The 15,393-nt window shown below is 33.9% G+C and overlaps 1 protein-coding gene across 4 annotated transcripts in view; it reads left to right on the forward strand.

Moving 5' to 3' along the window:
• Nucleotides 1-15,393, forward strand: part of Pigk (phosphatidylinositol glycan anchor biosynthesis class K) — a 100,691-nt gene that overhangs the window by 31,889 nt on the left and 53,409 nt on the right. For all 4 annotated transcript variants that reach the window (XM_074079731.1, XM_074079732.1, XM_074079733.1 and 1 more), the window contains 3 exons: nucleotides 6,862-6,997; nucleotides 9,596-9,707; nucleotides 13,121-13,217. In XM_074079731.1, coding sequence (XP_073935832.1) covers nucleotides 6,862-6,997; nucleotides 9,596-9,707; nucleotides 13,121-13,217 — 345 coding nt within the window. The remainder of the gene's footprint in view (nucleotides 1-6,861; nucleotides 6,998-9,595; nucleotides 9,708-13,120; nucleotides 13,218-15,393) is intronic.

A 15,393-nucleotide genomic window follows, 5' to 3' on the forward strand; every position in this document is an offset into this window, starting at 1 on the left:
CATCTGGTAAAAAATTTTTATTAAGGTAATACCGGTCTATTATAAATGAAATTTATGCTTTTTGAAATTTCACATTTGTGGTCCCAGACTATGAAAGATTATTTATCCAATTAAAATATATTTCTTACCTTTTGGTTACTGGTTCCTGATTGGGCTAAGGAAGAATTTCAGAATAGCCTATCAGCTTCAATATGGGGTTTACTTGTTATCCCATGTTTGGCAAACATGCTTGGAAAACATTTATTTTACATGTCTTTCCCCTACATATATTTATCAACTTGGGTTTGTTGACTTTTATTTTGAGACGTTTTAAAATTGCCTTTTCATATTATGTCCTTAAAAACTATGTAAGCATGATGAAAGTATTCAATTTAGATTAGATACCAAAAAGTGGTAAGAGGAAAAATATTACATTTATATTATATTTATGTTTATTTGCTTTTATCTAAAAAAGTTATGCTTCTTGAATATTTTTACATACTTTAAGTAGTAAATACATATGACTTACAAATAAGTAAATATGTATTTGAGGGTATCCTCACAATGTTTTTAACAGTATATGATTTAAAAATGTGAAAACCATTTATTTATATAAATAATTACTATATAATTGAGTTTGCCATATAATTTGAATGCTCATTTTTTCTATTTGTTTTGTGTTGAAAGAAGACCATATTACATATGCTTTGTTGTGTGAAGTTGGTGTTTCAGGGGTTTGAAAAGAATGAAGTGTGAGAGTGGAGTTATCACATATGGTAGAGTAGGCTTGCCAAACTGTAAGATTATCATATTTCTCTATGAATAGGTTATATTTTGGGGATTTTGTCATAATTTTAATAAGATATAAAGCAACTTTTATTTGTAGGAATGTAGAATTCTACATTTTCAGTGTAAATATTTGTTGGTTTTGAATCTGGCAGTGATTGATTTGATACTCATTAAATGCAGATTTCAGTGTCCTCTGTGATGCTGATCTGATACTCAAGGAGTCAGTAAATGAGATCTCAGACCAGGTGTGCAAGGAATGTTTATTAGCAAAGCTTATTAAGCTATAAGATCTGATTGTCCTGAACAGCAAACAGATGCTGCAAATTATGAATTGCATATTCTGCAACATACTTTTGTAAACAGACATTTTCCATACCATCAAATTATACTTGTGGTATAGATGCCAAAATAAAGGAAAAAATATAAATGTAGAACCAGACAGGAAGCTCTTCTGTTAAACATAACAGCTATCATTTAGTTTTAGCAAAATAACATCATCTTCCAAATGGCATTAATGTTTTTAGAGTATTATTAATTTTTAAGAATTTAATTTATAATTTCATTCTGATTCTGTAGTTTTATAAATGCTATCAACCTAAGTATTTTACTTACATATAAGTAAGTACCATCATATAAAAATGTAAGACTTGGACCAAGTGAGAATTTTTTTCTTTAAAACAAAGTTTTGATCACATTTTTAAGTTCTCAAAAATTATGCATTTTATTATGTGGTTAGACTTCTAAACCTTTGAGGTTAATTTTGTTTCTTGACTTGGTTCTCATTTATCCACATTATTACCAATATGATGACTATGATATATTGATTATATTTAACCTGGGGTCAGATTACTTATACTGAGGATCAAAATATTCTTTAGAAAATTTTTTGATTGAATGTATGGTTTTAAGCTGAACTTATTACTTTTTATGATTGATACTGACAATATATAAATATTTCTATAGAAATTAACCCTAAACAAAAACAAGGCATACATAGAGGAAGATTTGTTTTTATACTGACATTTGAATATCAGTTCAGTGTTGTTTAACCAAAAATTATATGGCTGATAATTACTTCATTTAAATTAATGGCCTTAAGTTATGTAAAAGAGAAAATATATTTTTCATTTTATGAGGAGTACCTTTCACCATTCTGTGAGTATGAATCAGGAACAGCTGAAGATCTGGTATTTGAATGTGGCAGGATTGGAATGCTTTCAAGTAGAAATCTAGCCAATTTTTAAGAAAAATCAGTGTTTCAGTTTTGAACTTTAATGTATTTGGAACATATGCAGCAGAACATTTTCTTCTTGCTGTCTCCTGCCAAACTAATTATGTATGCCACATTAATTTTTTCCTTGTTTGGGAAGCTTAAGTACATGGAAGAATAAAGAATTTCCTGATTCATGTTCACTGTTTATTTGTTTATTTTTTAATTTTTATTTTATTCATATGTGCATACAATGTTTGGGTCATTTCTCTCCCCTTCCAAATCCTGCCCCCTCCCTTACCCCCCCCCACTCCCTCCCTTACCCTCCTTACCCTCGCTACCAGGCAGAAACTATTCTGCCCTTATCTATAATTTTGTTGAAAAGAGAGTATGAGCAATAATAAGAAGGACCAAGGGTTTTTGCTAGTTCAGATAAGGATAGCTATACAGGAAGTTGACATGCATTAATTTCCTGTACATGTGTGTTACCTTCTAAGTTAATTCTTCTCGAACTAACCTTTCTTCTAGTTCCTGGTCCCCTTCTCCTATTGGCCTCAGTTGCTTTAAAGTATCTGTTTTAGTTTCTCTGCATTGAGGGCAACAAATGCTATCTAATTTTTTGGGTGTCTTACCTATCCTCATCCCTCCCTTGTGTGCACTCTCTTTATCATGTGATCAAAGTCCAATCCCCTTGTTGTGTTTGCCCTTGATCTAATGTCCACATATGAGGGAGAACATACGATTTTTGGTCTTTTGGGCCAGGCTAACCTTATAGTTCCATCCATTTACCTGCGAATGATAACATTTCATTCTTCTTCATGGCTGCATAAAATTCCATTCTGGAATTTAATCCATTAAATTAATCCATTCGTCAGTAGTGGGGCATCTTGGCTGTTTCCATAACTTGGCTATTGTGAATAGTGCTGCAATAAACATGGGGGTGCAGGTGCCTCTGGAGTAAACTGTGTCACAGTCTTTTGGGTATATCCCCAAGAATGGTATTGCTGAATCAAATGGTAGATTGATGTTTAGATTTTTAAGTAACCTCCAAATTTTTTTCCAGAGTGGTTATACTAGTTTACATTCCCACCAGCAGTGTAAGAGGGTTCCTTTTTTCCTGCATCCTCACCAACACCTGTTGTTAGTGGTGTTGCTAATGATGGCTATTCTAACAGGGGTGAGGTGGAATCTTAGTGTGGTTTTAATTTGCATTTCCTATATTGCTAGAGACGGTGAGCATTTTTTCATGTGTTTTTTGGCCATTTGAATTTCTTCTTTTGAGAAAGTTCTGTTTAGTTCACTTGCCCATTTCTTTATTGGTTCATTAATTTTGGGAGAATTTAGTTTTTTGAGTTCCCTATATATTCTGGTTATCAGTCCTTTGTCTGATGTATAGCTGGCAAATATTTTCTCCCACTCTGTGGGTGTTCTTTTCAGTTTAGAGACCTTTTCTTTTGATGAGCAGAAGCTTTTTAGTTTTATGAGGTCCCATTTATCTATGCTATCTCTTAGTTGCTGAGCTGCTGGGGTTTCATTGAGAAAATTCTTACCTATACCTATTAATTCCAGAGTATTTCCTACTCTTTCCTGTACCAACTTTAGAGTTTGGGGTCTGATATTAAGATCCTTGACCCATTTTGAATTATTCTTGGTATAGGGTGATATACATGGATCTAGTTTCAGTTTTTTGCAGACTGCTAACCAGTTTTTGTTGAAGAGGCTATCTTTTCTCCCTTGTATATTTTTAGCTCCTTTGTCAAAGATAAGTTGCTTATAGTTGTGTGGCTTCATATCTGGGTCCTCTGTTCTGTTCCACTGGTCTTCATGTCTGCTTTTGTGCCAGTACCATGCTTTTTTTATTGTTACTGCTTTGTAATATTGTTTGAAGTTGGGTATTGTGATACCTCCAGCGTTGTTCTTTTTACTGAGTACTGCCTTGGCTATTCGTGGCCTCTTGTGGTTCCATATAAATTTATCATGTTCACTGGTTTTAATGGTAGGCTCTAGATGAGTAGTATTTGAGATCTTGAAACTTCCTCTTAAAGAAATTACATGCAAATGAACGTGTTTCATTCATTCATCACTTATTGAGTACCTACTATGTGCCAGACTTTATTACTAATCTTGAACCAAAATGATTCATTGATGACCAGGACAAATAAAGTTCTGTCTTCTGGGAACTTATTTTCTAATGCAATGGTGGTGGAAGATGGGGAATTCAAATTTGTAAATTAGAAAATAAGTTAGAGTACCTTGGCTAAATGATACTGGCACAAAAACAGACATGAAGACCAGTGGAACAGAATAGAAGACCCAGATATGAAGCCACACAACTATAACCAACTTGTCTTTGACAAAGGAGCTAAAAATATACGATGGAGAAATAGCAGCCTCTTCAACAAAAACTGCTGGGAAAACTGGTTAGCAGTCTGCAAAAAACTGAAACTAGATCCAGGTATATCACCCTATACCAAGAATAATTCAAAATGGATCAAGGATCTTAATATCAGACCCCAAACTCTAAAGTTGATACAGGAAAGAGTAGGAAATACTCTGGAGTTAGTAGGTACAGGTAAGAATTTTCTCAATGAAACCCCAGCAGCACAGCAACTAAGAGATAGCATAGATAAATGGGACCTCATAAAACTAAAAAGCTTCTGTTCATCAAAAGAAATGGTCTCTAAACTGAAGAGAACACCCACAGAGTGGGAGAAAATATTTGCCAGCTATACATCAGACAAAGGACTGATAACCACAATATATAGGGAACTTAAAAAACTAAATTCTCCCAAAACCAATGAACCAATAAAGAAATGGGCAAGTGAACTAAACAGAACTTTCTCAAAAGAAGAAATTCAAATGGCCAAAAAACACATGAAAAAATGCTCACCATCTCTAGCAATAAAGGAAATGCAAATTAAAACCACACTAAGATTCCACTTCACCCCTGTTAGAATAGCCATCATCAGCAACACCACCAACAACAGGTGGTGGCGAGGATGTGGGAAAAAGGAACCCTCTTACACTGTTGGTGGGAATGTAAACTAGTACAACCACTCTGGAAAAAAATTTGGAGGCTACTTAAAAGCTAGACATTGATCTACCATTTGATCAGCAATACCACTCTTGGGGATATACCCAAAAGACTGTGACACAGGTTACTCCAGAGGCACCTGCACACCCATGTTTATTGCAGCACTATTCACAATAGCCAAGTTTGGAAACAGCCAAGATGCCCCACCACTGACGAATAGATTAAGAAAATGTGGTATCTATACTCAATGGAATTTTATGCAGCCATGAAGAAGAACGAAATGTTATCATTCGCTGGTAAATGGATGGAATTGGAGAACATCATTCTGAGTGAGGTTAGCCTGGCCCAAAAGACCAAAAATCGTATGTTCTCCCTCATATGTGGACATTAGATCAAGGGCAAACACAACAAGGGGATTGGACTTTGATCACATGATAAAGAGAGAGCACACAAGGGAGGGGTGAGGATAGGTAAGACACCTAAAATATTAGTTAGCATTTGTTGCCCTTAACGCAGAGAAACTAAAGCAGATACCTTAAAAGCAACTGAGGCCAATAGGAAAAGGGGACCAGGAACTAGAGAAAAGGTTAGATCAAAAAGAATTAACCTAGAAGGTAACACACACGCACATGAAATTAATGTGAGTCAACTCCCTGTATAGCTATCCTTATCTTAACCAGCAAAAACCCTTGTTCCTTCCTATTATTGCTTATACTCTCTCTACAACAAAATTAGAAATAATGGCAAAATAATTTCTGCTGGGTATTGAGGGGGTAGGGGGAAGAGGGAGGGGGTGGAGTGGGTAGTAAGGGAGGGGCTGGGGGCAGGGGGGAGAAATGACACAAGCCTTGTATGCACATATGAATAATAATAAAAAAAAAAGAAAAAAATAGAGTACCTTGACTAAGATTGTAATGGTTTGAAAATTTGTTTAGAAACAAGTTTAAATTTTATGATTTGCCCCCAAAGTGGAAATAGGTTGCCATATTTCTAGAACAGAAACCAGTGTAGAAGGAAGGAGCAAAGAGAATGTGGGTGGTAGAGACTAAAGTTGGAGAGGCAGAGACCAGACTAAATAAACCTATTAGACTCTATAAGCAGTTTCAGTTTTGCTGTACTTACAATGGAGATTCCTTGGGAGTTTTCAATTGGGAAGTTGTGACTTATTTAAGTTAGATCACTCTGGAGGCTATAAGGAGAGTGAAGCAGGAAGCCAGGGAGGGAGATGGAGTGGAGCTGGTGAGAAGTGGCTGGAGTGGAGCTGTGTTCCTGTGCTAATCGCACATGCTAATGAATCATGTGTTTTCCTACTTAAAGCATTTGGGAGGCTGAAAATTACATTCTTTGAAATATCACAGTTTAAAGTGGATTCTGCAAGTCTTGAGAATGTCAAACATCCCTAAAAATTTTAAAGCTGTTTGGGGAAGACAGTGTAGCTCCTTTAGTTTCTCTTTGTTGTATGGCATAAAGTATACATTGTTAAAAAAAATAAATTAGTAACTTTAAGTTCATGGATAAATTCATGTTAGATTGTGCTATATCTCTACTTTAAAATTTATACTAGAGGGCTGGAGGTGTGGTTCAAGTGGTAGAGCACCTGCTTAGCAAGCATAAAGCCCTGAGTTCAACCCTCAGTGCTGCCAAAAAGATAAAGAAAAAGAACAAAATATTTATACTAGTAATAAACACTTTAGTATGAAAAAATGGTTAAGGCCCCTTTAAGTTGAAAATTTATATGTTTTTAATGAGGAAAAGGATCACCATAATTGGTACATGATACAGATAAACTTTATGTGTTTAACTTTTAAATTTTACTCAAAGATTATATCTATTGAAATTTTTTTCCTAGTCACATTGTCCTGATGCTTGCTGATGATATGGCATGCAATGCTAGAAATCCTAAACCAGCTACAGTGTTTAGTCACAAGAATATGGAACTAAATGTGTATGGAGATGACGTGGAAGTGGATTATAGGAGCTATGAGGTAAATTGTTTAATCCAGCAAAACTTTGAAATGTTATTATTTTTAAGCTCTTAAGACAGTGTAAGAAATGGCTGTTTCTTTTTTTTTAAGCTTAGTACATAATTGTCACTGGGCCTTAGCATAATTTGTCTCAAGTTCATATTAAGGAAATAATATATGAATAAAACTAGCAAAGCATAAAGTTTTTGTGGATGTATCCAGGATAGGAAAACTTTATATTGGTTTTTACAGTAGAGCATTTTAGTGCGGTTTCATGTGTTAACTTTCTTTTACAGGAAATTTTGTTTTTCATATTTGATCTAAAATTGCAAGTTTATTATTTCTATTATTTTTTACCAAAGAGGGTAATTCATTAAACATTTGATGAATATTGGAGTGTCATTATAACAAAAGGAAATTTGGAAAAGAGTACCCCAGAAAAAAATCATCTTTTGATTTTTATGGTCACAGAGGAATACATGAACGGGATGATTTATTGAAATAGCCTAGCAACACAAAATAGTGGTAGATTGTAACTGTTTACTTTGACATAATTTGGTTTTGCAGAAGCAAATATATTGACGTAAAATGTACCAAGGCAAAATATTTTGAAAGAACTATTAATAAGAATATTTTATTAATGGCAAAAATATATATGTTAATTGTGGGAAAACTTCAATGATTAACAAAAAAGTCACCCATATTTCCGCCACTTAAACTGCTTTTATGACCTTAAACTGCTTTTAATATGCTTCAGTGTTTTATGCATATATTATTAAGAATAAAAATGTAAATTAAAAAATTCGTTTTTTCTTCCTTTGAAAACTTTGCTTTAAATTTAATATATCGTGACTGTGTTTAAAATTCCATTTTTCTAGATAATCCTTCCATTATCAACCTTACCAAAAATATGATGTACTTTCCTCTGTGTTTCCAGACCTCTTGTGAATCAGTTTTAAAAGCTTGTCCTGAGCTGTAAACTCATGGAGGACATGGCCCATATTTATGTATCTTATACCTAGCAAGTATCTATACTTGTTGTAGGCACTCAAAACCTCACTAAAATGCTCTAATATAAAACCAATATAAAGTTTTTCTATCCTGGGTACATACATGAAATCTTCATGCTTTAAAAGTTTACTTATTTATTTAGTCATTTTAAAATGTTGACCAACACTTGTTCCTTCCTATTATTGCTTATACTCTCTCTTCAGCAAAATTAGAGATAAGGGCAAAATAGTTTCTGCTGGGTATTGGGGGAGGGAGAGGGAGGAGGCGGAGTGGGTGGTAAGGGAGGGGGTGGGGGCAGGGGGGAGAAATGACCCAAACCTTGTATGCACATATGAATAATAAAACAATAAAAAAAATGTTGACCAAAAATTTCCCTTCCTTGTTATCCAACAAGAATGCCTATTAAACTATAAGCATTTTGCTCTCTTTGGGGCAAAACATATACAGTTTATACACATGTATTCATACAAATTTACACACTCATGATTTAGGGAAAAGACCAATAAGAAAGCTGGATGGATTTTTTTACTGTTTAAAGTTAAATGCATTATATATGACTTAGTTGTTAACTTCAAGCATTTTACTCTCTATAACTTTAAATGTGCCTTCAAAGAATCCCAGAAGGCTAGAAAATTGAGATTGGGAAGTCTGGCTTAAAGTATTACAAATTTTTTTTTACATGTTAAAGGTACTCCTTAAGGAAATCTTAGAACAAAATGCATTAAAAAATGAAAGATACATGATTTGGGAGATTATTTATGAAACTATTCTCTTTCATGACTAATCTGTAATTGCTAAGTAGTTGTACAGATTAGATGTAATAATGTAGCTGAGTTTATTTACAAATTTTAATGTTTTGAATCTTAACAAAGAATTACCTGTGTTGTATGCACATATGAATAATAAAACAATTAAAAAAAAAAAGAATTACCTGTAAAGCCAGGTGCTAGTGGCTCATGCCTGTAATCCTAGTCGCTCAGGAGGATCACAGTTTGAAGCCAGCCCGGGCAAATAGTTCGTAAGACCTTATCTCAAAAAAACCCATCACCCAAGAAAGGGCTGGTGGAGTGGCTCAAGGTGTAGGCCCTGAGTTCAAACCATACTGGGGTTTGAACCCAAATCCCAAAATAAAACCCAAACCAAATAAAAAAGAATTACCTATGTAAACAGATTAGTAATTTTCAAGCTTTTGGGTAGTTTTTAAAGACAGTACTTTGCATAACATTTAAAATTTTAAATGTAGAGTTAATTTATTTTCTTCCAAGGTAGTTTTCTTTGTTAGGGATTTTGTTTGCTTTGTTTTTGAGATAGTGACTTATTTGCCTGTTTGTGCTGGCCTCAAACTAACGATTCTCCTGAGCCTCCTGAATGCACAATTAATGGATGTGCACCCCATGGCAGCTAATTTTTAGTATTTTTAAAAATAGAAGCTACTCAGTCATCAAATGAATGTATTTTAATTAAGTTACAATTCTTTTCATGTTTTATTTTCAGTTTATGCTGAGTAATTCATAGAGAAAGGAGGAGGAATCTTTTTGAAAGTAAAATAGAATAATTTTTCAAGTTTCTTCAGGTTCTGTTTCATCTAACTTCTCTTATTTTTTTCAGGTAACTGTGGAAAATTTTTTGCGGGTATTAACTGGGAGGATCCCACCTAGCACTCCTCGGTCAAAACGTCTTCTTTCTGATGATAGAAGCAATATTCTTATTTATATGACAGGTAATTTCAGAATGTAGAGACTTCACAGTAGAGCAGTGAAATTCTTTTTGAACGGAAACCCACATGGAAAGCTATTTAAACACATTAAATGATTTTTGATTAAAATAGTTTGTCATGTGGTTGTGTATTTTCCTAATACAGAATTACTTGAAATGATACTTGAAAATGGTACAGATTGAGCATTTTTATCCAAAAATCTGAAATTTGAAGTACTCTAAAATCTGAAACTTTTTAAGCACCAACATGGATAACACAAGTGGAAAAGTTCACACCTGACTCACGTGACAGGTGATAGTCAGAAGTACAGGTACACATTATATAAAATTATCTGCAGGCTCTGTGTAAGGCCATATGAAACATAAATTAATTTCATGTTTAGATTTGGGCCCCACCCCAAGATACCTGATTATGTAGAAACAAATTTTCTAAAATCTGAAAAAATCTGATGTTGGAATCTCTCTGGTCTCACGCATTTTGGATGAGGACTATTCACCCTTTACAACATCTTGTGCTATTCCTTCTTTTCTTGTGTCTGTGCTTTTTACTATTAGAAGTTTTACTATTGGAAGCCTTTTGCTTGGTATTCTGCCTCAGCATCCCTGACTTCAGTTTTGTTCTCCTGTTTGTTATTTTGCTAGTGTGATTAGTAAAAACTGCAGATCTTTTCCTCCTCTGCTTAAAACTTTGTAACGGTTTTCCATTGAGTCAGTTTCACAATCTATTGTGCAAAGAATTAATCGAATGTAGATGCTTAGACCTTATCCTAAAATTCTCAGTCAGTTTTGTCTGGGGTGAGGTCACGAAAATTGTGTTGTGAGCATATTTCCCAGGTGTGAAATGTGAGCAGTCTTTTGACTATAGTTTGAGGAATATTGGAGGGAAACTGCTCTAGAATGTAATTTATTTATATATAAGTTATGATTTAGTTATATTATTACAGTCACAGTTCTTATACATTTTCTAAATATAGTCATTTGACTGCACTATCCTCCAAACATGCTTCAACTGCTGCCTTTGCTTCTTATGTCCTTTTAACTTTGCAGTGTTAGCTCAGGAGTCACTTCCTTCAGTGATTTCCTTCCTAAGTCTAGGGGAACCTATGTTTCCAGTTACCTGGGACAGCCGTAGTTTACATCTGTTGTCCCAATGTAATTATTATTGGCCCTTTCTTTCTACCTTAGAAGATCATGTTATAATTGCCTTCCTTAAACACTTACTAGTTTTCTTGGTGGGTGTAGGCTCTTCTCTTTGCATGCTCATCTTAATTCTTAGTTTCTGTCATAGCATTTAGCTTAACATTTTCATGTTTGGGTAGCTATTGTCTGCACTAGATTTTGAATTGCAAAATATTGCTGACTATGTTTTTCATGTTTTTGCCACTAGTATATATCTTATTACTATAAAATATTTGATAAATGAAAATATTGAACAAAAGATGCTCAACAGGTACTAGAGAAAAGGTTAGATCAAAAAGAATTAACCTAGAAGGTAACACACACGCACAGGAAATCAATGTGAGTCAATGCCCTGTATAGCTATCCTTATCTCAACCAGCAAAAACCCTTGTTCCTTCCTATTATTGCTTCTACTCTCTCTACAACAAAATTAGAAATAAGGGCAAAATAGTTTCTGCTGGGTATTGAGGGGGGGGAGAGGGAGGGGGTGGAGTGGGTGGTAAGGGAGGGGGTGGGGGCAGGGGGGAGAAATGAACCAAGCCTTGTATGCACATATGAATAATAAAAGAAAAATGAAAAAAAAAAAAAGATGCTCAACATAATTTTCAAAGGGCTTTTTAATTGTTAATAAAATAGTTACAAAATGTTTTCTAGGACAGTTAATACCCCTGCTAAGCAGCTTTTTTTTTTGTGATGTCACATTTACTTACAACTTTTAAACTTCTCTCAATTTACAAACTTTATAAATTAACTCAACAGACTTAACGAAGTTAGGGAAATCTTCATTTTACCTTATTTGAGTATTATAAGAAAATCTCACGCTTTTTTTTTTGGCAAAGAAAATAATACAGCTTTAGTTGATGTACAAAACTGAAGGATTACATTATACATTTCCTTTTCTATGTGTGTCTGTATTTCTTCAGAATAACTAGGCATGGAAGAAATTCTATTAGTAAGATAGGTTTGATAGATGATTGCCACAAACTGGTTGCCTGTTTTGGAAATAAAGATTTTTTTTGTTGTTGTTTAGGACAAACTTTCATCCATTTGTTTACACATTGTGTATGGCTACGGATGCTTTCATACTACAGTGGCAGAACCACATGGCTTATAAGCCTAAAACATTTGCTGTTTGATCCTCTTCGGAAAAAGGTTGCCAACCTCTGTGAGAGTAGACAGGCTGATAATTATAATAATATGATAGTAAAAATGACAATAGCTAACAGTTACTAAAGTAGTATTTTAAATTCTTGTGTATTTTAACTGATTCATCCTCATACCAGCCTGATGGCTTAGGTGCCAATATCTAGTGCTGTCGTTTATGGTTGTGTGGATTACTCACTGCATACAAGCATCTGACTAAGGATTATAATGAAAGCTGTAATCTGGTGTTTGTTTAAACTTGCTAAACTGTGTGCCCTGCTTACAGGGTTGTTTAAAATGAGCAAGAGGACTATCTTTTTCTCACATAAACATAGTCACTAACCATTTGTGATCTCATAGGGCTGCATGTATCCAGAGGAAGACACTTCTAATGTTGCCCAGTAGAAAGTACCTTTTAAAACTCACAAAGGTGCAACATATGCAAGCTAGTTATGGTTTTGCTGATAGGTTTCTCACTTTATGGCTAAGGAGAATGAGGGATAGATTAAGTTATTTGCTTAAAATTACAGTCAGTAAGTGATGCAGCTAGTGCTCGAATCCAGGCAGATGGGCTCTTTCATGCATGCTAAATACATGTCAAAAATCTTCTGACCAGATCTAATGGAACTGTGGTTAGTGGTCAGTAGTTAGTGGTAAAAATACCAGTTTGTAGGTGAGACCTACACTTCTAGCAGTAATAGCATCCTAGGTTTACACTGGATAGGAGCTAGTGTACCACAGGATCAGTTAGTGTTTTCAGCTCCTTCCTCATCAGAATGTTTGTTTGGCATTTGAAAAATTTTTATAGGCAGAATAAATTTCTGATACAATAATGGAGCCAGTGGAAGAGCGTAAATGTGGGTTTCTAGAATAGAATGATAGAAAAACTCTTAAAGATATTTTATCTGCTATTTTTCACACAATTATTCTTTTTTAATAGATGTGATAGAAATTTGTTTTCACAGTCAGTATTTTAGAGTATAAAAAACAAGTGACATTAAAATATTGCAATGAGTAAAGTAAGTATATATATTTGGATGTATTCAGTTTGCATTAAAAGTATATCTATTTAATCTTTTTGGCTCTTCCTACAAGGTCATGGGGGAAATGGTTTCTTGAAATTCCAAGATTCTGAAGAAATTACCAACATAGAACTTGCAGATGCTTTTGAACAAATGTGGCAGAAAAGACGGTAATTAGCAAATGACTTCTTTTCATAAAATAAATATAAATTTTCCATGATAGATTTGTAGTTCTTATTTTATAAGATTTTAACTTGTTTTAATCATTTTTCCACCCTTTTAAATTTATTTTTATTATTTCCATTGAACTGAATATTTTAAGAGAAAAATTCAGAGTTATTTAAATAACATGAAAAAAAGTTGACTTGTAGGATCACATCTCTTGTTCATTAACATCTTTTTTGGAGGAAATAAAAATCCCTCCAGCCAAATTACCTGCTGTTTGAAGAGAGATTCTGAATATCTATTTATTCTTCAACTTATACCTAGTCTTACTTTCTAGCACACTCTGTGGGTCCCAGTTTGACAGCAGTATCTTATTTATTCCTTGGGAGTGGGATTGCTAAAATTATGGTTAGCATAAAATTTGCAACTTCACTTAACTAAGGATGATATTGTGTTAGTAATTTTAAGTAAGGATTCCTTTAGTTCAAAGCTATTAGATATATGAACTTAAATGAATTTAAAGCAATAGAATTTCATTTAACTTATTTACCTTCAGTAAATACTTCTGGGTTACCTTGTGTATATATGGCTCACAAGGGAATATAATGCTTATTCTGCCTTGGAAGTGTTTTAAACCTAGTGGGAAAGAGAAATAAATATGTACACGACTATGCCATAAAATAAATATTATATGCAGAATGTGGAAGTGTTGAGGAGGAAACTTTTATTGGGTACTGGTTATGTCTTATTTATAGCTTGTATTTCTTGAATGTATATTAAGTTCTGATCACTGTGTTGTACATGTATTATCTCATTTAATTTTAGTAGAAACTCTGTGAGGGAGATATTATTTTTTCCATTTTTATAAATGAGCAAACTGAGGCAGAAAGTACCTTGCCAAACTTTGCACAGTGCCAGAGCTAGGATTTAGGCTGACGGTCAGATCCCAGCACTTGCTCTTAATTGTTTGACTATCCTGGTTTTCATAACTTGAGACATTTCTGGTCCTTAAGTTCCTGCACAAATTTTGTCTCAGAATAAATGCATCATATTTGTTGTGCCTTGTGCCACTCTCTAGAATATTGTGGTTCAAGATTCTATGTTTCCTTTCCTAGGAAAGTGTCCCAGTGTCTGAGGAAAACCTCCCAGAAAACCTGTCTCCTTCCTACTTTTACTTTTACCACCTAGCCATCTTACCATAAAATTGAGATCTCATTGCTATTCTTTCACTGAAAAATTAAAAGCACCTCCCCACACTTTTGTGGCTTCCTCAAACTTATAGGATCCAGACTATATGTGGAGTCTTTACAAATTGACTCTACTCTACCTTTTTGGAATGAATTTCTCTCCATTCCCCCAAGTTTGCTCTAATGTCTAGCTACCTACAGTTGTTCCCCATTCCTAGACTGTTACACTTTTTCACATTGGGTGCTTTTTTCCTTTGCTGGAATATATTCTTTCTTTCTCTACTAGATAAAAATGATAGTCACCTTTAATGCCCATATCTGATGCCACCTTTCCCTCACCTGCTTCTCTTCGCAGTTCCCCCTAACCTCTCTCAGTGCTCATAGAACACTTTGATTTTGTTAGATACTAAGTTCTACGAAGGCAGGAATTTTTGTATCTCCAGAATGGTGTCATGTACATTGTACACTATCTCTTTCTGTGTCTGTCTGTCTCTCTGTATGTACACATACATATAAAATATTAAACAATATTAAATATGTAAAATACATGGAAATAGATGTTATATTTTTATATATGTATATTTGTTGTTTATTTTTTTTGAGACAGAGTAGCTCAGGCTGGCCTCAAGCGTATGATCCTCCTCCCTTAGACTCCTGAGTAGCTGGGATTGCAGGTGTGCACCACCATTCCTGGCTTTCAGTACATGTTTATAATACTTATCTCATTTCTATTTAGTTATGTATTTGTTTGCCTTCTACTAAGTTTTATATATATATATATATATTAATATAATATAATACAATGTATATAATGTATGTAATATATTATTTATATATAATGTATATAATGTACATAATATACATTATATATATAAAATATATAATATATGGCACATATTACCATATACATGTGTAACATACATATGTTTTTCCTGAACATAGCTCAGTTTCTTGGACAACATGGGTGTCAAATAAATGATTGCTGAATATATTT

This window comes from Castor canadensis, chromosome 7, assembly GCF_047511655.1.
Source record: "Castor canadensis chromosome 7, mCasCan1.hap1v2, whole genome shotgun sequence".
NCBI classification, from domain to species: domain Eukaryota; kingdom Metazoa; phylum Chordata; class Mammalia; order Rodentia; family Castoridae; genus Castor; species Castor canadensis.